The following is a 27,626-nucleotide window of genomic DNA, read 5'->3' on the forward strand; positions in this document are numbered from 1 at the left end:
GGGAACAATGTCGTTTGATCAGCACTCGCCCCTTTTCCAGGCACTTCTCCCACTTTGTATGGGACTGGTGCCTCTCTAGTTGTTGCCTTGGCTGACGTTCCCAGAGTGGGTGGGTCTGTGGACATTGTAAGACTGTAGGGGCTCTTTAAACAAGTGGACTCTGCTCAGAGACTGGCAGTTTCTTCCTCCACCCAAACCCCCACTGGCTTGCACAGTCAGAAGTAATGAGGCTTTATTTTCCCTGGCACTGCGCTTCTGAGCTTCTTGGTCTGTCTAGTGCTGGGAGTGCTCCCCGGGTGTCCCTCCTGACTTTAAAATCTGTGACTGTGCTTTTGGCAGCCTGCCGCACCACCACTGCTGCCACCACCACACCACATCCTCTCCACCTCAGCTCTGTCCCTCTTACCTGTCTGGATGAGTATTTCTTCTTATATCTTTGTTTGTCAGACTTCCATGCAGCTCGATTTTCTGGGACTTCTGGTTATTTCTGGTTTTGCAGTAGAAGTATTCCTTCTTAGTTGTGGAGGGAGATGAAGCATGTCAGTGTAGGCCTCCATCTTGGCTGTAAGTCCAGAAATGTTATGTAAATGGATTCATACAGTGTATTATCTTTTGAGGTTGATTTTTATCACTCATCATAATGTTCTTGCAAACCATCTAAGTTGCTGAGAGTATCAATAATTCATTTGTTTTCATTGCCAAGTAATATTCCATGGTGTGGATGTACCACAGTCTGTTTAATCAGTCACTTTTGAAGGACATCTGGACTAATTCCAGTTTTTGGCTATTACCATTAAAACTACTATGAACATTCTTGTACAGATTTCTGTATGAACATAAACTTTTATGTCTCTGGGATAAATGCTTGAGTGCAATTTCTGGATTGTATGATTATTGCATGCTTAGTTTACTAAGAAACTACCAAACTATTTCCAAGTGGTTCTGTACTATTTCCCAGCAGCAATGTAGGAGAGATCCAGTTTTTCTGCATTTTTATCAGCATTTTGTGTTGTCACTATTTTTTTTTTTTTTTTTAGCCATTCTGATAGATGTGTAGTGATAGCTCATTTTGGTTTTTATTTGCATTTCTCTGATAACTAATAATATTGAATACCTTTTCATAAGCTTCTTTGTCATCTGTGTGCTGTCTTTGGTGAGATGCCTATTCATGTGTGTGTTTTGCCTTTTCTCTAATTGAATTGCCTGATTTATTTTTATTATTGAGTTTTGAGAGTTCTTTACATATTCTAGATACCCATCTTCTGTCAGATACATTCTTTGAAAATATTCTTCCCAATCAGTACCTTGTCTTTTCATCTTCTTCATCCTTCCTATCCTCTGGTCTTTTTCAGAGCAAAAGTCTTTAATTTTTGGCAAGGTCCAATTTATCAACGTTTCCTATTATGGATTATGGATTATGCTTTTGAAGTCCTGTCCAAAAAGTATGTGATCTCCAATTCTCTAATACCAACTGAAAGTCCAGCAATTCAATTTAATTCTGACCTTAACATCAGATCCAACAAGTTAAAGGGCTCCGTCTCACAAGACTGCTCCCACTTCAGATACCAGTCACAAGCTCTGGGCCACCCATACTTTTGATTTACTGGCTATAAATCAGTGGTTCCCATGATCTCTTCCTTGGGTCCAACAGCTTGCTAGAATAGGTCACAGAGCTCAGGAAAACATTTATGTTTACCAGTTTATTATAAAGGATACAATTTAGGAACCGCCAAATGAAACAGAAGCATAGGGCAAGGTATGAGGGGAGTGCACTGTCTGGGCATGACTTCCTGTCAACAAGTCTATGTGTTCATCCTGGAAGCATTCTAAATCTTATTGTTTAGGGTTTTTTATAGAGAAGTTTAAAATATATATATATATATATATATATATATATATATATATATATTCCATTATGTAGGCATGATTGATTAAATCCTTGGCCATTGGTGATTAAACTCAATCTCCAGTCCTTCTCCCCTCCCAGGGAGGAAGGTAGGGGCACAGGGCGCCCAGAGAGGAAGCTGAAAGTTGCAATCCTCTAATTACGTGATTCGTTCTTTGGCAACCAGCCCCCATCCCTGAAGTTATCCAGGAGCTCATTAAGAGTCATTTTATCAGCATAAACTCAAACGTGGTTGAAAGGGGCTTGTTAGGAATAACAAACTAACAAAAAAGCTCTTACGCTCAGGAAATTCCAGGGATTATAGGAGATCTGTGTAAGGAACCAGAGACAAAGACCAAACTCATATGTCTTATTATACTGCACCCTGCCCAGCCTTAGATCCTGAAGATTTTCTTTTATGTTTTTTCTCTAAAAATATATAGTTTTACATTTTACATTTAAGTCTATGATCCATTTTGAGTTCATTTTTGTGTAAAAGAGTCAGATTTAGGTTGAGATTCTTTTTTTTTTAAACTTATGTTTTATTAAATATAGTGGACATACAATGTTATATTAGTTTTAGTACAACATAGTGATTCATCATTTATATACCTTTCAGTGTGACCACCACAATAAATCTAGTACTCATCTGTCACCATACAAAATTATTACAATATTATTGACTATTTTCCCATTATATTGCATCTCCATGACTTATTTATTTTATAACTGGAAGTTCCCACCTCTTATTTCCCTTCACTTTTTCATCCCTACCCCCTAGGTTGGACTTCTTTTTGCTTATGAAAGTGCAATTGTTCTGGCACCATTGAATTGTTTTGCACCTTTGTCAAAAACCAGTAGGCCATACTTATGCAGGGCTATTTCTGGATCCTTTACTCTGTTGCATTGATCTGTGTGTCTACCCTTCCACCAAAACCACAGTCTTGATTACCGTACCTATGCAGTCAGCTTTAATATTGATTAGAGTGATTCTCTCACTTTATTCTTCTTTTTCCAGACTGGTTTAGCTATTCTAGAGGCTGTGCCTTTCTATATAAAGTGTTTAAATTTTCTTTTAATCCTTTAAACTTAATGCCAAGTGTAATTTGGGGTTGATTGGGTTGCTCTGGGAGTCAAGGGATGAGGTATTTCTGTGAGGAAGGATCAATGAGTTAGGGTCAATAGGATTAGATAATCCAGTGTCATTCATGTTGGGGTAGTGACCGTCTTGGTGAAACCCTGAAGAAAAATAATTGAGACATCTATGGATAAGTGATTGGGACCTTTGTGGAAATTCTTGAAGTTTAATATGAGTTGGAAATCTAAGTATCTGAAGTCGTTGATTGGCCCATGGGGGTTATTGATTAGGACACTGAGGTGGTGAATAATTGATTCACCTGCAATTACCAGTCTTTGGGAGTCAGTTTGCGGAGACTTATAGGAGTCATTGATTGGGACCTGTGGACATCAGTAATTGCAAGATATTTGATATTTGATAGTTGATATTTGATAGTTGATATTTGATAGTTGATATTTGCTGGGCTGGAAGGTCTATTACTGAGGATTTTATGGGAGTCACTGATTCTACATATGGGCTGTGAAGTATAGGGTCTTATAGGTGGTCAGGTTTGGTCCCCCAAGGGGCCTTAAGCAGATCCATGGTTGATTTTCTATTGAGGGTGTGTTGCCTGTGTTAGTGCTTATTTGCGGAGCCTACAGAAAACAGCTGATGGCACCTTTGGGACACAGTTTTGTCAGACAGTGTCAGTTAATGATTTAGGAACCTGTGCAGATATGTTGGTTTTCAGGGCCCAAATGGGAATTGGGGGGTGGGGGGCAGGCAATAAGTTTATGCTTTCATCTTTGGCATAACAAGGTGGGCTCTATAAGTTGCTTAGAATGTACACTAAATTACACAGAAGGTTGGTTTATGTACATGTGACATGGTCATCCCTCAGCCAAAGCATTTTGAAGACAGCAGAAAACAGAAGTAACGATTGTAGTGACTCTGATTATATAAAATACCATTACAGCACAGTAGTTAGGAAAATGCACTCTGGAGCCAGACCTACCTGGGTTTGAATCTTTGTCCTTCCCTCTAACCTGAGTGTTCTTGGGGCAAATTTCTTAATATTTCTAAATGGCTCTATCTAATGGTAAATGGGAATAATAATAATAATAATAATAATAATAATAATACTAGTTCACAGAATGACTGTGAAAATTAAATGAGGTACCTAATAATATATGCCTGGAATGTTATAATAGCAATATTTAATATTAATGAACTGTGTTCCAGGTGCCAAGTAGGAGTGAGTACTTTAGAAGCATCACTTCATTTAACCCTAAAAATCATATGAGACAGGTATTTTAATCCTGTTTTAATATTAAGAAACTCAGGCAAAAGTGACTTCCCCAAAGCTAGAATTCATATTCTCATTAATTTTACAACAGATCTCATGAGTTATCCCTATATTCTATGCTAATACTTGTTGGTTTTACTGGACTTTTCTCTTCCACAGTATCCAGCACACTGAACCATCTTTTGGTGCCCTCCAGGAAGCATTTCTGGTATGAATGTGGAGTGACTGACCATGTGGACACTGTCCAGGTTTCTTGGAGTCTCTGTGGATCCCTAGGACTCATCCTTACAGTGAAGGCTGCAGGATCTTCCTTCTGGCCCCAAAAGCTCTGGTTGAGTCCACAGATGCCTACCTGGCTTCAAGCTCCTGGGAAGAGCTGAGTTGTGAGCAAGAGAGCCCAGGGCTGAAGCTCAGCAGGAACATGCCTGCCAACCAGAACTCTCCACAGTGGACCATGGCCCTGGCTGAAGAGGGACATAGCAGGTTGTGTGAGGTGAGAAGGGAGAGGTCTCCAGGGACAGGAATTTATTCAGTAAGGAGGTAGTCTCCACCTATCACTGGGGCCTCAGAGCAGGAGCAAGTGGGTCACCAGGATAGCAGATTCTGGACTCACTGTCCCTAAGACAGATCACTATCTTCCCACTGAGAGTGAGTATCACATGGCTCGTGTCCCACATCCAGAGCCCTGTGTGTTTCAGAGGAAATTGTGATGTGGCTAATGGAGGGAAGGTGGGACAGGAGGGTCAGCTCCACACTTGGAGAAGAGGGGCAGCTTCTTTGCAGGTTGCAGGTGTGTCTGGGTGGGAGTGGCCACAGGCCCTAAGCCAGGGATACATTACATCCTGGCCCCCAGCACAAACCCTTCACTCTTCACTGCAGATGTTTATTGGATCCCCACCAGTGCCTTCTTTCCTCCTGGTCTCTGAGAATTTGTTGATTTCTCCTCTATCCTGATCTAAGGCAGAAAAATCCCATTTCTTTGGAACTTAGAAGATGGCAGGATAGTGGGGCAACCACATACAGTCTTTTGGGTACTTCTAGCTTTTCCTCCTTTCAAAGGTGAACACAATGGCCTGAGAAGGGACGTGACTTGCCCTTGTGGCTCAAATTGCAAGTGACAGTACTAGGCTAGGACCAGTATCCTGAAGGTGTCCTCCATTCTCGCCACACTGCAGCCCAGACCAAGTATCCACTAAAAGTTCCCCTGAAGAGTCTGTAAACAGAGAAAGACTATGAAAGAGCCAGATCCTACTGGACAGCTCCCTCCTTCAGACTGTCATATGGATGCTGTCACCTATGGGACAGGCTCATTTCACAGGGGCTCCAGGTCATGTGGTTATTAGGATAATATTAAACATTTAACAATTATTTTTATTTTATTATTTCATAATTTTACTATTTCACAATGAAATGTTAGAAAATGCAAGTAAGCAAATAGAATAAAACATTACTCATAATTCCAACATTACCCAAAATTAACCAATGTTAACATTTAGCTATATTTTCTTTCAGTTTTTTTTTCCCTTTTGTATGTGCATGAGTGCATGTATAGGGTATAGTGTGGTGTTGTGAGTGTGCATACATGTCATATACATATATATTATATAGCTCAAGTTTGAAAATAGAATCATAGTATTTGGTTGCTTCCTTTTTAACTTGGCAGTTTAACATAATTTTCTAGGCAATAAATATTTTTCTTCATATACACATGATGCATAGCATTATGTCTTTTGGATAAACTATAATTAATTTAACCAATCTATTATATGTGCATTTAAAGTGTTTCAGGTTTTCTGTTGTGATTAAAACTGCTGTGGTGGAATTCCAACACTTAAACCTTTTTGCCCAAATCACTGAAATTATATTTTGACTCAACGGTATAGGGGCATTGAATGATAAACAAATCACTTCTACTCAGTGGAAAATCGCCTATGGCTAGGCTCTGCTCCATCATCAGTTATGAGCCAAAGATTGAGGCCACAACAATGTGGTCCTCCCCAGTTCTTCTGCACTTGGCTTCTTGCCCAGCCAATGTGTGGGAAATTCTAGATGAATGATTCTGGGCACTGCAAGGCACATTTCTCCATTCATATCTCCCTTCCCAACCACAGATCTCTGCCTCTGCAGGAAGAGATAAAAAATGATCAATACCTTGGTGAATACTATTTACTTGCTTATTATGTGGCTGGGTCTTGGTTTTTTCATTAAATATCAGGGAGCAGAGAATGAGCACATATACCAAGGAACCAATAAAAATGTCCCCAGGAATGGGGAACAACCGGTTGGATCAGGAAATAGTGGCTGAAGCCAGAAAACATGCAAGAAGGGTCAGTAAAGGAAAGGGATGAAGAATGGACACAGGAAACAGCTGGAAGGACCAGGGTGCACATACTGGAGATGAAAAATAGTCAAGGGACTGCACTGTTGGTGGGAATGCAGACTGGTGCAGCCACTATGGAAAACAGTATGGAATTACCTCAAAAAACTAAAAATGGAACTGCCATTTGAACCAGTGATTCCACTGCTTGGATTATACCCGAAAAATCCTAAAACCCTAATTCAAAAAAACTTATGCACCCTTATGTTCATTGCAGCACTGTTTACAATAGCTAAGTGCTGGAAACAGCCTAAGTGCCCATCTGTAGATGAGTGGATCAAAAAACTGTGGTACATCTACACAATGGAATACTATGTAGCAGAAAGAAAGAAGGAACTCCTGCCATTTGCGACAACATGGATGGAACTAGAGAGAATTATGCTTAGTGAAATAAGCCAGGCAAAGAAAGCAAAATACCATATGATATCACCCAATACAGGAAACTAAAGAGCAACACAAACAAACGAACTAAATAGGCAAAGACTAGAATAGTAGTCAGTAGGGAGGAGGGGGGAGGGAGAGAAGGGGGATAAGTAAGGGAAGGGTCTAGTCAAGGAACGTATATGAATGACTCATGGACATGGACAACGGGGAGGGATATGATTGTGGGAAAAGGGATGGGCTGGGAGGGGGGAGCAATGGGGGAAAAATGGGACAACTGTAATTGAAAAACCAAAAAATAAAATTAAAAAAAAAAGAAAAAGAAAAAGAAAAATAGTCAAGGGTTCCTGGAAACAGATGGGAGTGCAATGGAGGAGATAGAGGAAATGGGAAACACAAATCAGAGGTTGGGGAGCAGCAGAGAAAACAAGAAACAGTTGTCAGGGCTGGAGAAGTGGTGATAGTGGGAAGCAAGGAAGAGCAAGAGGGTCCAAGAACAGTCAGGGATCTCAAAATAGGAGGAAGGACCAGCAGGTAAAGGAACTAAATAGCAACCAGAGGGAGCAGGGACCACCCAGAAGGATAAGGAACCAGAAGACTCAGTTAAATAGAAAAAAGCAAAAAGGTTCAGTGTGCTGGGTAACAGCCTTCAGGACAAGCAACTTTGTGTGGTACCAGGGTTTATAGGAAAATCTGGGGGCACTGGACATGCAGAAGCACCGGGGAACAAGAAATGGAAAGCTGAATCTGGGAGTGAGTAGCAACCAAAGGAAGCAGGGACCTGCTGCTGAGGCTGTACAACAGGTGGAGGAGAAGGGGAGGGACAGACTCATGGGACAGTGGGAGGGACAGAGAAGGACCTCCAAGGCTGAGGAGCAGCTGAGGGCACTAGGGGCCACATAGAACAAGGAACAGCTGCTGAGGTCTGAGATCAGCCAGAGGGAACAGCAAAGGTGTGCTGGGTGTCCACTAGAGGTTCCAGACTAACTAGAAGACAGGGGAACAGAAGACATGACGATTAAAACTGTGCCTTGTGTTTGATAACATTCCAACTGACTAGACAACTGATAGAGGGACCAGAGAACACCCAGAAGGCATAGTATTAGTTCTTGAAGCTAATTAGCAACCAAAGGCGACCCCAGGCAGCAGGCACTGAAGCTAAGGACAGTTGCAGAATCCAGGGAGAGGCTGGGAATCAGCCAGATTTCCCCAGGAGAGGGTGACAGGGATGTCCTGGGATGGGAGACTTCAGGTGCTAAAATAGGAAAAGTCCTGGGCAAACTGGGACTGTTGGTCACACTGCTCAAGAAATAGAAGACCCAGCCAATAGACATAATGCAAGTGATGCAGCAGAAGAAAGTACAGAATCCAGTCGTGGCACAGAGCACACAGAAGTAGTATACTTGGGTAGTCAAGAGCCTAGGAGCCCATTGACCCGCATTCCACAAAACACGGTCCATGGACCAGACATAGCAGCATCAGTTGAGAATGAATTAGCAATGCATTTCAGAACTGCCCAAGAAGCAGGAAAGAATCTAGACTAAAGAGAAGCCAGAGGACTCAAATGGCAGTCAGTCTGTGTCTAGTAGAAGAAATGAGAAAAGCTCCTCAAGACCAGAGAACAGCCAGATGGACTAGGGCACAATCAGAAGAATGATGCCACAGACTAAGGATCAGATAGAGGAACAACTGTCATAGAGAACACAGAACAGTCAGAGGCACCAAGGATCAGTTAGAGAGAAGAAACAAGAAACACAGAACAGTTAAGAAGGACCCAGAGTGTAGGGGAGGGTAAAAAAAAAGAAGGACCCAGAGACAATCAGAGGAAGCAATCAATAGGGGCATCAGGAAGGAGACCAAGGGACACTCAGAGAGAACAAGGAACATTTAGAGGTAAGAGTAAACAGAGGGACCAAGGAATAGTCAGGTGGGGACTTGGCAGAAGAAGGGAAAAGTCAAGGGACAAGAGTGGGCAGGGTAAGCAGGAAAGCCAGAGGGAGGAGCATAGGGGCCTGGAGAACAGTCATAGGGCACAGGGAACAGTCAGGTGGGTAGGGGACAATCATAGGGAACAGAGAACAGTGAGTGGATAGGGAACAGCCAGAAGGGGCAGGAAAGACCAGGGCAGCCCCAGCCAAGGAAGAGCGTGCAGAGAGGCTGGACATCTGGCCCTATGTGAGAGCCCAGTGAACCAAGAACTCACTGTTCACTTTCAGCCAGCTTAGCAAGTCCCTGGAAGGCCTCTGCTAGGTGGGGACAGGGTGTAGAAGGACAGGATCACATCCCAGGAATAAATGTAAAAATGTACCCAGGCAGGAGCAAAAGCAGCCCTGAGAACAGAAGTCTGAGCCCCAGGCTGGCTGCAGGGTGGGACAGAGTGCATGGCCAAAAACAGAATGGGCAGTGAGCAGACAACCTTAGCAGCCCAGCAGGTCCCAGGGGTGAGGGTGCTCAATGTGCTGGGATTGAGACAACTCTGAAGGGAGCCATTGCTGTGTGGTTCACTGGACACATGAGAAGCTGGAGTGGGGATCCTCACCTGCCATGAGGAAGTCCTTATAGGGGTCTGGGTGGTGGTTAAGGACACATGCTGTCCTCTGTGGCTGAAACAGCCCAATATATCATATGTGGCAGGTTGAGGCTAGAATCTCGGTGGGTCTGTGGTAGCAACTTTGCACCCAAATGTATAGCTCCAAAGTCCTCCTCCATCACCCGATATATGCCTACCCAACCAAGGTTATGTTCAAAAGTCTATTTTGGTGGAGAAAAATCAAAGAGGGGCTTCCATGGGCAGTATATTTTGTCTACATTCATCTTGAATTTGTTAACAGTCAAATACCTGTGGTCTTTGTACACTTTCGCCAGGAATGTGACCTTAGTGACTTTCAGGTGAGGGTGGTCTTTTGTCCACTAGCTTCAGCTGTCAGTCAACAGGCAGGCAACAGTAGCTGTTAAAATGTTTAACAGTAGCTGTTAAAATGTTTAACAATGTCAGATACTAGATATTTTTACTCTTCCATACTGGCTGGTAAATAGCCACTCCTCCCTGACCCCAGAGGCTCCTCTCCTGTGTCGCCCACACACCTGCTGGTCAGTCCTGGGGTAACTGCCAAGAGAACAAGGGTCACGAAGATGGGTAGATAGAATGAGAGCTTCCCTCAAGCCTGACCCCAGGGTTCTCCTTAGATGAGCGCCCTTGTGTGTTGAAGGGGTGGGGGATAGATCAAGTGTGTTGCTAAGGGCACAGGTGGACATCCAGCTCTCAGCGACCCCTCTGGCTGTGCTCAGGAGAGCTGGTGGGTGCAGAAGTGCTGGGCATGGCCTAGTGCTTACAGATCTGCCTCCTTGAGGAGCTGCTAGTGGTAGAGCAGATACTATAGTTCCCTGCCTACTCTGTGTTCTTGAGCACTCCCTGATGAGGGGAGGGCAACCATGGCCACCAAAGGCCAAAGCATCTTTCAGTGAATAAAGGTTCCTCATTTCCTCATAGTCGAATCATTAGATCTTTTCTATGATACTTAGTGCATTTGTCTTTTTTTTAAATTCTCACCTACTCCAAGGTCTAAATGATAATCATTTACCTGTATTTTCTAAGAGTTTTAAAGCTTTGATTCTTTTCAAACTTTTTATTCTTTTTTAAAAAAGATTTCATTTATTTTGTTTTTAGAGAGAGGGGAAGGGATGGAGAAAGAGAGGGAGAGAAACATCAATTGGTTGCCTCTTGCACACCCTCAACCAGGGATCTAACCTTTTGCTTTACAGAATGACGCACAACCTACTGAGCCACACCAGTCAGGGCAAACGTTTTATTATTTTGAAATAATATTGAAAAATAAGAGACATTACATGAATCGTACAAAAATCTATATATGCCCTTCATCCAAAATCACCAATTGTTAACATTTTTCCACATTTGCTTTCATTCTCTTTTCAATTTATGTATGTATGTATGTTTGTATGTATATACACACAGGTATATTAGAACTACTTTGTCTTCCAAATGATCTGAGAATAATTTGCAGACATAATTCCCCTTTACCCGTAAATACTTCGTTTATCTCTTAACAACAAGGACCTTCTCTTAAATAATCACAGTTACAGTTATCAAAATCAGGACATTTAACATTGATATACTACTATCTAATACACAATGTGTATAATCTAATTATCTAATATACAATACATAATATACAGTTTACCCAGTTGTCACTATAATGTTCTTTATAGCATTTCTTCCTGAACCAGGATCCAATACAGGTTTATGGATTGTGCTTAGTTGTCATGTCCCTTTCAGTATTTAATCTGAAACAGTTTCTTAGCCTTTCCTTGACTTTCATGACACTGACAGTTTTGAAGAATGTCCCTCAATTTCGGTTTGTTTCTTGCTTCCTCATAGTTAGATTTAGGTTATTCATTTTTGTCAGGAATATCACAGAAATGATACTGTGGCCTTCTCAGTGCCACATGTCAGAAGGCATTTAATATCAATTTGTTCCTTATTGCTCAGAAGATGGGGATATGTCAAAAGCACACAGGAGTCAGCTTGAAGGAGCTCTCTGGCCAAATCTGGGACAATTTGACTGGCAATATAAATAATGGTGGCAATAGATTATAACCTGCTGAATAAAGTAGGAAGTCACCAGTCCATGTGATAGCTAGGAAGGCAGGTGTTTAGGTAGGTATATAGATAGGAAAGAAGTGAATGCTTCTTTCATTAGCATCCTGATCTCTTATGGTGTGTCCACTAACTTTTCCAATCTTTCTGAAGATAATATTAGTAGTTTCTTACAAACTTTTTATTTTGAAATAATTATAAATTTATAGAAAGTTGCAAGGATGGTACAGAGAGGTCCCATGTAACCCTTTGTACAGTATCACAAACAGGAAACTGACATTTCTACAGCGTGTGTGTAGTTCTCTGCCATTTTACACATGTGTAGATTCCTGTACAATAATCCAGATACAGAACTGTTCCATCACCACACAGGTCTACTGGGGTGTTGACATTTTACCAGTTAGAATGAAGCATAAAAAACCTACCTCCCTTTAAGTCCCTTTACCCTCAGTTTATAATAAAATTATATTAAATATTTCCTCTACATACATGGAGAGCCACATGAAACAATGTTATACATTTTGCTCTGAATTTCAAACATAATATAGAACACTCAAGAGCAGAAGGAAAGTCTGTTGTATTTACCCCTATTTTTGTACCTTCCATTTTTCTTTCTGATGTTCCAAGAGTCCTTTCATCATCTCCTTTCTGTTTAGAGTACTTCCTTTAGCCTTTCTTTTAGGATAAGTTTACTGGCAATACATTTTCTTAGTCTTCCTTCATTAGAGAATGTCTTGATTTCCCTTCCATTTCTTTGTTTTTTCTCTTTTTAAATAATTTTTAAATTTTTATTGATTTTTTTAGGTGGGGGGGGAGAGAGAGAGACTGATTTTGTTTTCCACCCATCCATGCATTCATTGGTTGCTTCTTGTATGTGTCCTGATGGAGGATTGAACCCACAACCCTGGTGGATCAGGACGATGCTCCAACCAACTGAGCCACCTAGCCAGGACCATTTCTTCTTTTAATGAAAACTTTATTGAGATACAATGTGTATGCCATACAATTCAATTTTTTCACATATTTATAAATATGTGTAACCATCACCACAATCAATTTTAGAACATTTCCATTATCTCAAAAAGAAACCCTATGCATACCCTTAACCATCACTCCCCTACCTTGTTTCCCCCCTTCTTACCTCCCCCAACCCTGTGTAACCACTGATCTACTTTCTGTCTCCATAGACTTCGCTATTCTGGACATTTCACATTAATTGAATCATTTAACATATGATCTTTGTGTATGGCTTCTTCACTCAACATAATGTTTCAGTGTTCATCCACGTTGTAGCACATTATCAGGACTTCGTTCCTTTTTATGGCCATATAATATTCCATTATACAGATATACCATATTTTGTTTATCCATTGGTCAGCTGATGTACATTTAGGTTGTTTCCACCTTTTGGATATTATAAGTAATGCTTCTATAAACATTTGTGTACAAGTCTTTATGTGGATATATGTTTTCATTTATCTTGAGTGGAATTGTTGGGTCAAATGATAATTCATGTTTAATCATTTGAAGAACTGCCAAACTATTTTCCAAAGTAGCTCCACCATTTTACATTCCCACCAGCAATGTGTGAAGGTTCCAATTTCTCTACATCTTCCTCAACATGTGTTATTATCTGTTTTTAACCGTAGTTATTCTAGTAGATGTGAGGTGGTATCTCAATGTAGCTTTGATTTGCATTTCCCTGATAATGAATGATGTCAAGCATCTTTTCATGTATTTGTTAGCTATTGCCTCTTTACTTCTGAAGGGTAATTTTGCTAGACACAGAGTTCAGGGGTGACAGTTCTTTTCTTTCACAGTTGAAAAACATTGTGCCACTTCCTTCTCACCTCCATGGTTTCTCAGGAGCGATTCTCTGTTACTTTAATAGTTTTTTTCCTCTGTAGGTAAGGTGTCATTTCTCTCTTGCTGATTTTTTAAAAAGTATATTTTATTGATTATGTTGTTACAAAAGTCCCAACTTTTTCCATTTTGCTCCCCTCTGCCCAGTAACCCCCTTCCCTCCAGCAGTCCCACCTCCCTTAGTTCATGTCCATGGGTTGTGCACATAAGTTCTTCTGCTTCACCCTTTCCTATATTATTCTTAACTTCCCCCTGTCTATTTTGTTCCAACCAATTCTCCTTCTTAATCCCTACACCATTTCCCCATTCCCCCCCACCTTGCCCCTCCCAGCTGATAATCCTCCAAATGATCCCCATACATATGATTCTGTTCCTATTCTGGTTTGCTTAGTTGGATTTTCTTTTTATTTTTTAGATTTAGTTATTGATAGTTGTGAGTTTGTTGTCATTTTAATGTTCATAATTTTGATCTTCTTTTTCTTAAGTAAGTCCCTTTGACATTTCATATAATAATAGCTTGGTAATGATGAGATCCTTTAGCTTTACCTTGTCTGGGAAGCAATTTATCTGCCCTTCCATTCTAAATGATAGCTTGCTGGATAGAGTAATCTTGGTTGTAGGTCCTTGCTTTTCATCACCTTGAATACTTCTTGCCAGTCCCTTATTGCCTGCAAAGTTTCTCTTGAGAAATCAGCTGACAGTCTTCTAGGCACCCCTTTGTAGGTAACTCTCTGCTTTTCTCTTGCTGCTTTTAAGATTCTCTCTTTATCTTGAACTTTTGGCATTTTAATTATGATGTGTCTTGGTGTGGTCCTCTTTAGGTCTAGCTTGTTTGGGATTCTCTGTACTTCTGGACTTGTACATCTATTTCCTTCACCAAATTTAGGGAGTTTTCCTTCATTATTTTCTCACATAAGCTTTCAATTTCTTGCTCTTCCTCTTCTCCTTCTGGTACCCCTATGGTTCGGATGTTGGCAAGTTTAAAGTTGTCCCAGAGGTTCCTAAGCCTCTCCTCATTTTTTTCAATTCTTGTTCTCTCATTCTGTAGTGGTTGACTATTTTTTTTCTTTCTTATGTTCCAAATCATTGGTATGAATCCTGGTTTCCTTCCCTTCACCATTAGTTTTGTGTGGATTTTCCTTCATTTCATTTAGCATAGCCTTCACTTCTTTCCTTATGCATTTGCCATACTTATGGGTATCTGTCAAGTCCGTGAGCATCTTTATCACCAGTGTTTTAAACTCTGCATCTGTTAGGTTGGCTATCTCCTCATTTGTTAGGTTGGCTATCTTCTCATTGTTTAGTTCTCCCACTGGAATCTTGATCTGTTCTCCCTTCTGGACCATACTTCTCTGTCTTCTCATCTTGACAGGTTCCTGTGTTTGTTTGCTTCTGTGTCTTAGGTAGAGTTGTTGCTTCCTGTTACGTAGTAAAGAGCGGAGCCTTAGGTATTCGTCAGTACAGCGTGACCCATTTCATCACGTTGTGAAGTTGTATGTGAGGGAGGGGTCTGAGAGGGAACAATGCTGCTTGCTCAGCACTTGCCCCTTTTCCAGGCACTTCTCCCATTTCTTATGGGACTGGCACCTCTCTAGCTGTTGCTCTGGCTGTCGTTCCCAGAGTGGGCGGGTCTACAGATGTTCTAGGACTGTGGGGGCCCTTTAAACAAGTGGACTCTGCTGAGAGACTGGCAGTTTCTTCCTCCGCCCCAACTCCCACTGGTTTGCAGTCAAAAGTAATGAGGCTTTATTTTCTCTGGTGCTGGGACCATAAGCTGTGCAGCCTGGCCTGGTGCTAGGAGTGCTCCCCAGGTGTCCCTCTACACTGCGTCCTCTATACCCCAGCTCTGCTGCTCCTACCTGTCTGGATGAGTATTTATAGTATTCTTTATATCTTTGTTGGACTTCCATGCAGCTCAATTTTCTGAAACTTCTGGTTGTCTCTAGTTTGGAGGTAGTTGTATTCCTTCTTAGTTGTGGAGGCAGGTGCAGCATATCTGCCTAGGCTCCCGTCTTGGCCAGAAGTCTCTCTTGCTGATTTTAAGGTTGTTTTCTGAATTTTGTTCTGTGAAGTTTGATTATAGTGTGTCTTGTTGTAGATTTTTTTTTGGTTTGTTCTTTTGGGGTTTGCTCAGCTTCCTGACTCCTTAGGTTGATACCACTTGCCAAATTTGAGAAATTTTCAGCCATAATTTCTTTAAATACTTTTTAAGCCCCATACTTTTTCTCCTCGCCTTCTGGGACTTTGATGATGCAAATGCCATATCATTTGTTATGGTCTCACAGGTCCCTGAGACTCTGCTCATTTTTCCTCAATTTTCTCTCTGTTATTCAAATTGGATCATTTTTATTTTTGTATTGTCAAAATCTCTGATTTTTTTCCCTTTGTCCTCTTTATTTTGCTATTGAGCTATGTAACTCATCCACTGAGTTTTTAAATTTTGGTTATTATATTTTTTCAGTTCTAAAATTTCCATTTAGTTCTTTTTTATATCTTCTATTTATTTGCTGAGACATTCTGTTTTTGCCTTCCAATGGCTACATTAAAAATCTTGTCAGATAATTCTAACATCTGTGTCATCTCGATGTTGGCGTCTATTGCCTCTTTTCATTCAAGCTGAGGTTTTCCTGCTTCTTCATATGATGTCTGATTTTCAATTATGTCCTGGACATTTTAGGAAAAATGAGACTCTGGATATTATTAAATCTTGTGCTTAGCAGGCCTCCTCTGACTCTTCTTTTAGAAAAGGAGAATCTTCCTCTTACTGCCAGGTGGAGGCAGAAGTCCAGGTTCCCCACTTGGCCTCCTCTGACACCCCAGAGGGGAATGAGCACCTTGTTGCTGCTGGGTGGGGCTGGAATGTCAGGCTCTCTACCAGATGCAGAGGCAGAAGGACACCTCCTTACTGAGTGAGAGTGGAAATCCAAGATCCCCACCTAGCCTAAACTGACATTATGGAGGAGGGGCCTCATTACCCCCAGGAAGGATGAAACCCTGGGCTCCCTATTCAGCCTTTGCTGATGGAAATGGCAGTGGGGCCCACAGTTTTTCCTGTGATGCTAGGCTGGAACAGGGCAGTTATTACCTAAAATTTTCTCTCTTGTTACATTGCCCTATTTCCTGGTCCATTGGCTAGAGAGAACCGGCTTTTGGGGGCAGTTTTTGTCTGTGCCAGTTGACTTTCTGGGTTGCCAGCCTTCACAGCACCTAGTCCAGGATATATGGGACAAAAAGAAAGTCCAGGATACATAGGACAAAAAGAAAACCGAGGAAAATCACTTCTGTGTCATTTATCAGGTTCTGGGGTCCCTAGCCAGTTTGCCTTCTTCTCTCTACCTGACAGAGTATTCTTCTTCTTTTTTTTTTTTTAATATGTTCTCCCATTCAGTGGGTTGTCTTTTCATTTTGTTGATGGTTTCTTTTTATTTTTAAATATTTATTTATTTGTTTATTTATTTATTTTATTTATAGAGAGAGGGGACAGGAGAAAGAGAGGGAAACATCACTGTGTGGTTGCCTCTCACTCACGCCCCCAACTGGGGACCTGATGTGCAACCTAGTCATGTGCTGACAGAGTCTTCTTATCTTTGTTCTATATATAATGTCCAGGGCTTTTAGCTGTACTTAGTAAGTTGGAGCAAGGGAGAACCATGTCTATTCCATTTTTGTTCATTTGGCAATTTGTAACCTAATTTTTTTAAATTTATTTATTGTTTTTTTCTATTACAGTTGTCCCACTTTTCCCCCCATTGCCCCCCCATCCCGTTCACCTCTTCTCCCTCAGTCCATCCCCACCCCATTACCCCGTTGCTCATGTCCACGGGTCACTTATACTAGTTCCTTGAGTAACTTAACTTTTTGAACAGTTAACACACTCATTTGGGTCTCTTCCCCAACACCCTAGGTCTCTTTATAACATAAAACTGGTCCTGATTAGTTTGTGGGTGGGGTATATGTTTAGAGATTGTGCAAATAAAAACAACGAAAAAAGTATCTTTAACATTTTTCCACAAAAGTAGTAGATACTGCTATATTAAACACTGATTTTTTAAAAATTACTGTTTTTTAACCTTTTTATCATGAAATATTACACACATTTTAAATAATGTTGCTGTAAATATTTTTGAACATGCCTCCTGCTGCATATGCACATGTATTTAAATGAGGCATATTTCTATGAGTGGAATCACTGTGTCCTAGTGTTTACTTGCTTTCAACATTACCAGATGAAGCCAAAATGCTTTCCAACATGGTTGTACCAATTTACACAGCCATCAGTAGTGTGAGAGTTCTCATTGCACTATATTCTCTTCATTACTTCATATTTTTAGTACACTGAAGACATTCTAGGGATTGTGTAGTGGTATCTCATTGTAGTTTGAATTTGCATTCCCTGGTTAACTAAGGTTAAGCTCTTTTTGTGTGTCTAGTGATGCTTTGGATTTCCCCTTTTGCAAAATGCCTGTTCAAATCCTTTGCCCACTTCTCTGCTAGGTGGTCTCTTTTCTTATTGGTTTGTGAGAGTTATTTATATTTTCTAAATAAGAACCTTTGTCAGTAATATTTGTTGAAGATTTCTTCTCCTATTCTGTGGTTTTCCTTTTTTATCCCTCTTACAATGCTATCTTTTAAATGAATAGAAGTTTCAAACTATTATAGACAGACATCTATCTTTTTCTTTATGGATAATGTTTCTTGCATCCAATTTGCAAATTATTTTCCTAAACCAAGATCATGAGGATATTTGTCTATATTATCTTTTAAAGGCTTTATTGTTTTGCCTTTCCCCATATATTTCTTCCAAATGCCTTTTAGCATTCTCTGTGTCTTCCTGTATTGGTCTCCAAGTCTTTAATTAGTTCTATATTTTATTCAACTCTATTGCTATTGCCTAGCACAGAATTGACCAGTAAATGTATTGTATTGTGTTCCTACATTAACTAGAGGACTTAAAGAAAGCCAATTTTAATCCTCATTTTTTATAAAAATGAATGGCTGAATAAGTGAACGAATGTAGTACACAATGAATGTCAAGATACTTCAATAAGTTTTTTTTCTCACAAAATAAAATGCAAAACTAGGTACTGAGTGAAAACCCTACATGATAAATTATGATAAACCATTAAAAACAACTTCGTATTTATCTTCCCACTATACCCCCGTGCTGACCATGTTGTTTTGAACAGGATTGTGTTGTTACAGGTCTCAGTATCGTTCAAGGATGTAACTGTGGACCTCAGCAGGGAAGAGTGGCAGCACTTGGACACTGCTCAAAGGCGCCTATACTGGGATGTGACACTGGAGAACTATAGCCACCTGCTCTCAGTCGGTAAGCACAGCCACCCTATATTTCTGCCAGGGTGAGCCTCAGTGAGGCTATTTGCATTCTCAGCTGCTGAGTGTTCTGGGCCATTGCAAACATGTGATGATGTTGTCCTTGAGTTGTCTGACACTATTCAGTCCTTTTTCATCTCTGTGATTATTTTATTCCCAGTGAAAAGTGATTACTTTTTTGAAGAGCAAATGTAAGTGTCATTATAAGGTCCCTGAAACCCATTTAGCTGGACCCAATCTTGTATCATGTCCTATTAACAGGGTACCAAGTTCCCAAACCAGAGGTCATCTTCAAGTTAGAGCAAGGAGAGGGACCGTGGACGTTGGAAGGGGAAACCCCACATCAGAGTTGTTCAGGTGAGTGTGGCCCAGGGAGATGGGGGACATGGAAGTAAATCTCACTTTTGTAGGAGTGATTGGTACTTTTCAAAGGCTGTGAAGATAACTTGTCTTAGAGGTTGTGAATTTTTGGATTTGCTTGTGGGATAGTTGACAGAAGCCCCTCTGAAACCTAAATGTTCTCTCCAGCTATGACCCTTGTCACATCTATCATCTTCTCTTGACTATTTGACAAGAAAACTGTCTCCAATACTGTACCTTGGATCACATACATACCACCCTATCTTATCTAGCACCTTCTTATACCTCTTACTCCACCTCCACCCCCCTTATCTTGATTCTTTCCTTGTACATTCAGGTATGTTTGAATTTCTTCCCTTTTATTCCAATTCCCCATATTCATTACTTATGCCTCCTCCTATGGACACCTGGCCAAATGCATTTGATCTGTGAATTTGTGTGGTATTCTCTTAAAACCTGAAGTACTGGTTTATGAGTATGTACTTTTAGTATATGTAAATTATACTGTGCTATGTGTCTTACTGTTTTTCATTTGTTATCTCTGTCTTTTTAAAAATAATTTATTTATTTATTTGTTTATTTATTTATTTTTAGAGAGAGGGGAAAGGAGAAAGAGAGGGAGAGAAACATCACTGTGTGGTTGCCTCTCACTCACGCCCCCAACTAGGGACCTGATATGCAACGTAGTCATGTGCCCTTACTGGGAATGGAACCAGCAACTCTTGGCTCGCAGATCGATTCTCAACCCACTGAGCCACAGCAGCCAGTGCTTTCTGTCTTTTTGATGATAGCCATTCTAACAGGTGTGAGGTGATATGATTATGATTTTGATTTCCCTAATGAACAGTGGTACTGGGCACTTTTCATGGACCTGTTGTTCTTCTGTATGTTTTCTTGGAAAACTTTCTATTCGGTTCCTCTGAACTTTATTTATTATTTATTTTAAAGTATATTTTATTATGTTGTTACAGTAGTCCCAATTTTTTTTCCTTTGCTCCCCTCTGCCCAGTACTCACTTCCCTCCAGCAATCTCACCCCCTCTTATATGTCCATGGGTCGTGCATATATGTTCTTTAGCTTCACCCCTTCCTATATTATTCTTAACTTCCTTTTATTTTGTACCAACTAATTATGCTTCTTAATTCCTGCACCATTTCTCCATTTCTCACTCTTCCCCCTCCCAGCTGATAACCCTCCAAATGATTCCCATACCTATGATTCTGTTCCTACTTTGGTTTGCTTAGTTGGATTTTGTTTTTATTTTTTAGATTCAGTTGTTGGTAGTTGTGAGTTTGTTTTCATTTTAATGTTCATAGTTTTGATTTTCTTTTTCTTAAGTCCCTTTGACATTTCATATAACCTCTGACTTTTTAAAAATTAAGTTGGGGTGGGAGAGTGTTTGTTGGTTTGTTTTGCTATTGCATTATGTGAGTTCTTTACATATTTTGGATATTAACCTTTTATCAGATGTATGATTTGCAAATATTTTCTCCCATTTCATAGGTCACCCCTCATCTTGTTGATTGTTTCTTTTGCTGTACATTTTAAACATTTTCTTTATGTTTAGCACATTTATTGTTTTCCTTGAGTCTTACTTTATTCTGTGCTCTATTTGTTGAGGTGATACATTTTCACCCTGGAAAATGGCACTTAATTACTTCAGCATATATGGCTCATTCCCTTTTCTCTTCCTTCATCTCATAGCAACTTAGAGAAGAAGCACAGGATTTTAGACGCTGTGGTAACTGAGGCTTTTACCTCTGTTTTTAGACAGTTCCCAGAATTAAGACCTTGTTTCTATTGTATAATTCAGGGTCCGATCAGGAGAGAGAAACTACATACTAATTTGAACAGGGAAGTTTAACATAAAAAATTATTAGCTATAATGGGCTTGGACTAACAAGGGACAGCTAGTAAAAGTAAAAAGAACTCTAAAAAATAAAGGAATAACAAGAATAAGGAACAGCCAGTACCTCTGCCATTGTGATGCAGCACCCAAGAAAATGCCTCCCTTGCTTCCAAGGAATGAGATCCAGACTTTGTTAGGAGGGCACAACTGAGGTTCACAGCATGGCAGAAGAGTTTCTGTGGTGCCATACTGGCAGAACTTGCTGGAAATCTTCCCTCTCGGGTTCCAGAGAAAGCTGATCATAGAGAAGTGTCTTGCTGGAGGTATCTCTCTACCAATCATCTGAGAGGGGTGCCAAGCTAAACCGCTGAGTGCGGCTGGCTGCAATGCACTGTAGGGGCTGGGTGCTGGAGAAGTCACCCATTACAGACAGAAGTTGAGCTCTAAAGAAGCCACCCACACTACAAGACCTGGGTGCTGAGGAAGCTGCATGTGCATCAGATATTGGCAAAGCCACCCACACTGCAGGAGCCTGGTGCTGGACAAGCTGCCCTTGCTGAGTGTGCTAAGTGAGCCCACTAGAACCAGGAAGCAAAATACCTTCATCCTGCAATGTCTCTCCATTACCTTCTACTGACCAAACTCATCATTGTGCCAAATGGGTGAAGAAAAAACATACTTAAAGAGACTCAGGTCCATTTCTGTAGAGTGGACAAGGAAGAATGAATTTGGAGTTGAGAGACAATAAATTGATAATTGGCACACTTATTCTTCAGTTCCCCAAAGTGAAGCATGGAAATTATTTAGTTAATTTAAATTTAAATTTATTGAATTTGGGGAGATAGAGGAGGATATTTTGCTCTGTTTCAGAAGGATTTGGTTCAAGCGTCTGCTAAGAGAAATTCAAAGAGTCATAGAATATATTTGGAAAGGGAAGACAGCTGCATGAAATGTTAATAATTTCAGTCTTTGTGTATTAATACTTTCTGTTATAACACAAAACTGTGCCAAATTGAGTATCAATGTGTGTGGTACTGTATTTTTTTATATATCATAGCAGATACAACCTTCCTAGAGGTGTACTGAAATTAGAGGTATTATGGAGCACAATTCATTTTGAATATGCACAGAGGAGTAAAACAAAAGTTTAATATTAATGTATATCCTCTCATATAAGAAGTCTGAAGTGAATGAGTTTATTCAACAAGTCAACCTTAATCCTGACACATCACTCAGGGTCCATGTTCCAAATCACTGTTCTGCCATCTCCTAAGGCATTGTCAGTTGCATGGTTTATGTTGGGTCATTATTGTATCAATGGGAGGTAAAGGAGGAATACTGAAGATTTGTCCACTGTCTTAAGGCCTGACCTGGGAGTGGCACATATTACTTCTGCTCATACTCCACCAGTGAGAACAAAGTGAAGCTGCTCAATGTAATGCCCAGCTACATTCCATTACTATAAAAGGAGATGTAAATCAATTTTGGTGGATGGTTTGACATTTCTGCCATAGCTGGCTTTCCCTCTCTTATTTTACTCTTGTTAGAAGCATATATCCCTGGGACCAAGAAGAACTTGCAGCTGGCTATAGAAGTGGAGCACACATACCTATTTACTGTTTGTCTATGTCAAGATGGCTGGTGTTGTAAGAGTTTTTCTTATAGATATAAAGGAATTGATATTCGATGCACATAAGTTTAACATTGATGCTCATAATAGTTCAGAGAGAAAAGCTAGAAGCAGAGAGATTAGTAAGGTTTTAGAGCTGATACGTAAAGGACATACGAGGTCTGTCCAGAAAAAGTCCAGCCATTGTTAATATAATGAGAATGGTTTTCATGACATCAATGTAACCTGGCAGACAAGGAGAGTGGACTGAAATGTGCATGCGTGAACAATGGCAATTTCACTGTACCAGTCAATGGGGGCAGTAGCCACTGTTGAGTGAGCATGTGTACTGTGTGGTCATGGCATTCAAAATGACTGAGTGAGTACAGCAACAAATCTGCATCAAATTTTGTGTTAAGCTTAAACATTCCTCTGTGGAAAATATTCAGATGACTCAGAAGGCCACAGCTATGGGCAACTGTGATTGGCAGCTTCATCATGACAATGTGTCCGCTCATGCATCACATCCTCTGCCATTTTTTTGTGAAATATCAAATCGCCCAGGTGACTCAGCACCCCTACAGTCCACATTTGGTGCCCTGTGACTTCTGGCTTTTCCTAAAACTAAAATCATTTTTGAAAGGGAAGAGATTTCAGACTATCAATGAGATTCAGGAAAATAAGGTGGGGCAGCTGATGGGGACTGGGAGAACTGTGTGAGGTCCCAAGGTACCTACTTTGAAGGGGACTGAGGCGTCATGTCCTGTGTACAATGTTCCTTGTATCTTGTATCTTCTTCAATAAATGTCTCTATTTTTCATATTACATGACTGGATACCTTCTGGACAGACCTTGTATAATCTGAAATATTTCTTGCATGCCAGGCTTCCCTTTAACAGACTGAGTTTCTTCTTCTAGTTACTCTCTGCTCACTATCCAGACCTTCTCCTAGTGGATATGGATTCCCAGGGTTCAAATCCAACCTCTCACTTATTTAGCTATTTGGTCTTCAGCAAGTTACATAACTTCTCTGTGCTTCTGTTTTCTCATCTGTGAAACATGATGGGGAATGATAGCTATCTCTTAGAGTTTAGTGAGGATTAAATGAGCTATTACATGTAAAGCACTTGAAACAGTGCCCACTGCATCACAAATGTTATATAATCCTCTTGTATAAAGTGAGTGTTCTAGAAGAATTCTATATTACTGAATTATCACTATTTTCATTATTGTCATATGGACTTTGTGGTCATCCTGCCTGAATTACATGCACCCTCTATCTTCTGCTAATTGTTCCTTGAGTAATTTTCATTTTTTCTTTTATTTTTAGATGAAGATATTGGGCAAAGCCAACAACAGAGAATTTCTGGAGAAGTTTCATTCCACTGTGAGAAATTTGGTCAATCCATAGAAAGTTCATTGTGTTCCATTTTAGAAGAATTGTGGCAAGATAATGACCAGTTAGAGAGATATCAAGAAAACCAAAACAACCCTGTTAGTCATGTGAAAGTACTCATTAAAGAGAGGGGCTATGAATGTAAAAACATTGAAAAAATAATTCATGTGAGTACCAAGCTTGTTCCTTCAATTAAAAGACTCAATAACTGTGACACATTTGGAAAGGGTTTGAAGCATACTTTAAACTTACATAATCATAATAAAAGCAATGCAACAATGAGCCTTGATAAGATTTTTGGAAATGACAACAATTTTACCCATAGCTCTTCCTGTACTAAGAATGAGAATGCTAATACAGGAGCAGAAACTTGTGAACGTAAGCAATGTGGGAAACATCTTGGCCACAAAAAAGTTCTCATCCACCATCAAAAAATTCATACTGGGGGGAAACTTTATGTACATACTGAGTATGTGAAGAGCTTCACCCAGAAGCCAGATCTCTTTGAGCATCAGAGAATTCATGCTGGAGAAAAATCCCATGAAGGCAACAAAAGTGAGAAAGTCTTCATTCAGAGGCCCCAAATTGATGTAGCTCAGAGTGTTTATACAAGAGAAAAATCTTATATATGTACTCATTGTGGGAAGGCCTTTAGTCTCAAGTCAAACCTCATTACACATGAGAAAACTCATACTGGGCATAAACCCTACAAATGCAGTGAATGCGGAAAAGCCTTTTTCCACAGATCATATCTCTTTAGACATATGAGAATTCATACGGGAGAAAAACCTTATGAATGCAGCGAATGTGGAAGAGGCTTCTCCCAAAATTCAGACCTCAGTATTCATCAGAAAACTCATACTGGAGAGAAACTCTATGCATGCAGTGAGTGTGGAAAAGCCTTCACAAGAAAATCAGCACTCAGGATGCATCAAAGAATTCACACAGGAGAGAAACCCTATGTATGCACTGAATGTGGGAAGGCCTTCATCCAGAAATCACATTTCAATACACATCAGAGAATTCATACTGGAGAGAAGCCTTATGAATGCAGTGACTGTAGGAAGTCATTCACTAAGAAGTCACAACTTCATGTGCATCAAAGAATTCACACAGGAGAAAAGCCCTATATATGTACGGAATGTGGGAAAGTCTTTACTCATAGGACAAATCTCACTACACATCAAAAAACTCATACTGGAGAGAAACCCTATATGTGTGCTGAATGTGGGAAGGCTTTCAGTGATCAGTCAAATCTCATTAAACACCAGAAAACTCATACTGGAGAGAAACCCTATAAATGCAATGGCTGTGGAAAAGCCTTCATATGGAAGTCACGCCTCAAAATACATCAGAAATCTCATCTTGGAGAGAGACACTATGAATGCAATGAATGTGGGAAAGCCTTTATCCAGAAATCAACACTAAGTGTGCATCAGAGAATCCATACAGGAGAGAAACCCTATGCTTGTCCTGACTGTGGGAAGGCATTCATCCAGAAATCACACTTCATTGCACATCATAGAATTCATATGGGAGAAAAGCCTTATGAATGCAGTGACTGTGGAAAATGCTTCACTAAGAAGTCACAACTCCATGTGCATCAGAAAATTCACACAGGAGAGAAACCCAATATATGTGCTGAATGTGGGAAAGCCTTCACTGACAGGTCAAATCTCATAACACACCAGAAAATCCATACTAGAGAGAAACCCTATAAATGCAATGACTGTGGAAAAACCTTCACCTGGAAATCACGCCTCACCATCCATCAGAAATCTCATACTGGAGAGAGACACTATGAATGCAGTAAATGTGGGAAAGCTTTCATCCAGAAAGCAACACTAAGTATGCATCAGATAATTCATACAGGAAAGAAACCCTTTGCTTGTACAGAATGTCAGAAGACCTTCACTGACAGATCAAATCTCATTAAACACCAGAAAACTCACAGTGGAGAAAAATTTTATAAAGGCAGTGATTGAAGAAAGCCTTCAGCTGGAGATTATAACTGGGTATGCATCAGATGGCTCATAGTGGAGAAGAGGAGTGACTGATGCTGCAATTATTGTGTGGGGGGAGTAGATATGATGGACTACAGGTGAAGTGAACAGAACAGAACACAAACAAAGCCAAGTATCCCCCAAATCCAAGTAACTACATCACCACAATTGATACCCAATTATATGTATAAGAAGACTCTTCTATGAAGCTTTTGGACAATAGTCCTGTTTGGTTTCAGGACTCATGCAGAGGCTCCCAAGCTCCTGCAAATGGTAGAAATAGAGATCCTGGAAGATGATTTGTAATCTCCTATGTTTCACTTTTTGGATAAAGGGCTTTATAAATTTAGCACCAATTAGTTCTTCATGCCGTGGTATGTAAAAATACTCAATACTGTTTAAGTTTTTTTCAAATTTCCAGGGTGGGTAAAAAGTTTTCATTGTCTAAATACCTGCAGGGCACAGAAGTTAAGGCAAAAACCTACTTGGGAATGCAGATCAGTGAGTAGAAGCCAGAAGTTTTAGTGATCATTGACATTTAAGATACAGAAAAGACTGCTATGAGGAACTGTTCTTTCTCTTCCCTTTGAGAAGTCACCATGGCATACTTTTTAAAAAATCAAATAGAATTTTAAAACCTAAAGTTAAGTATGATTTTATGCATTGGCAAATCAGGCAAAACTCTAGCTTATGTTATAGGAATACAGTTACTAAATGTTGCACACATTTAAAGGTGGCAATTGTTGCCTCATTATTTCCATGTCATGGCAGCAGGTAATGATACTCGAAAGAACCATTCATACCTTCTAGCTTGTACCCCAAAAGCTATCATTTATGTAAGTTGCAGACTGCAGACTTCTTATCTCTTTAGTGACTGACCTTGAGCCATGAAACTCTGAAATTCCAATCTCATCCACTGAAACCTTTGCTATCTTTGGAATTCTTGTTTGAAAAAGAATGAGAAATTGGGTTTCAATCAGAAAGTTTTGATTTTGTTTTTCTTCCAATTTGGTTAAGATATATTCATTTTCTATATGCATATTAAGACTAGTTCTGTTTAGATTGCTATGGGATAAAGTCATTTTGCATTATAGTTGGTTAGTTTAAGATATGATTAAAGCTTATTATAGTTGAATAACTGGAAGCCTTTTCTAGAAAGAGCATTGCTTTTTTAAAGCACTGATATATAGATACGTTCTCATTTTCTCTTAATCTTTTTTACAATACTTAAGAGAAAGGGGGTTTTATTTCTAGCATGCAATTTTATTTTATTTTGTTAAAGTATAATGAATACAGAAAATGTATGTCATAAGCATACAGCTGAATGAATTCTCACAAACTGAAAATGCTCAGATCAAGAAACAGAACATGACCAACATTCCAGAAGCAATCCCTTTGCTCCCTTCCATGCCTGACCACTGCCTCTATAAGGGTAACCACTGTTATGACTTTTTTTTTAATTTTATTTTTTGGTTTTTCAATTACAGTTGTCCCATTTTTTCCCGATTGCTCTCCCCCACCCAGCCCACCCCTTCTCCCACAATCATATCCCTCCCCGTTGTCCATGTCCATGAGTCATTTATACACGTCC

At 40.0% G+C, this 27,626-nt stretch overlaps 1 protein-coding gene across 3 annotated transcripts in view; it reads left to right on the forward strand.

Annotated features, from left to right (window-relative positions):
• Positions 1-26,076, forward strand: part of ZNF41 (zinc finger protein 41) — a 35,315-nt gene extending 9,239 nt beyond the window's left edge. Inside the window, exons 2-5 of one of the 3 annotated variants that reach the window (XM_090264213.1) lie at positions 4,408-4,741; positions 18,687-18,813; positions 19,080-19,175; positions 23,967-26,076. In XM_090264213.1, coding sequence (XP_090120339.1) covers positions 4,670-4,741; positions 18,687-18,813; positions 19,080-19,175; positions 23,967-26,017 — 2,346 coding nt within the window. In that variant the 5' untranslated portion in view covers positions 4,408-4,669 and the 3' untranslated portion in view covers positions 26,018-26,076. Of the gene's footprint in view, positions 1-4,407; positions 4,742-18,686; positions 18,814-19,079; positions 19,176-19,778; positions 19,982-23,966 lie in introns of those variants that run through there. The other 2 variants (XM_090264214.1, XM_090264215.1) reach the window with 2 other exon arrangements.
• The last annotated feature ends 1,550 nt before the right edge of the window (positions 26,077-27,626 follow it).

Source organism: Furipterus horrens, unplaced genomic scaffold (assembly GCF_987537825.1).
Source record: "Furipterus horrens unplaced genomic scaffold, mFurHor1.1.pri manual_scaffold_17, whole genome shotgun sequence".
Taxonomy (NCBI): domain Eukaryota; kingdom Metazoa; phylum Chordata; class Mammalia; order Chiroptera; family Furipteridae; genus Furipterus; species Furipterus horrens.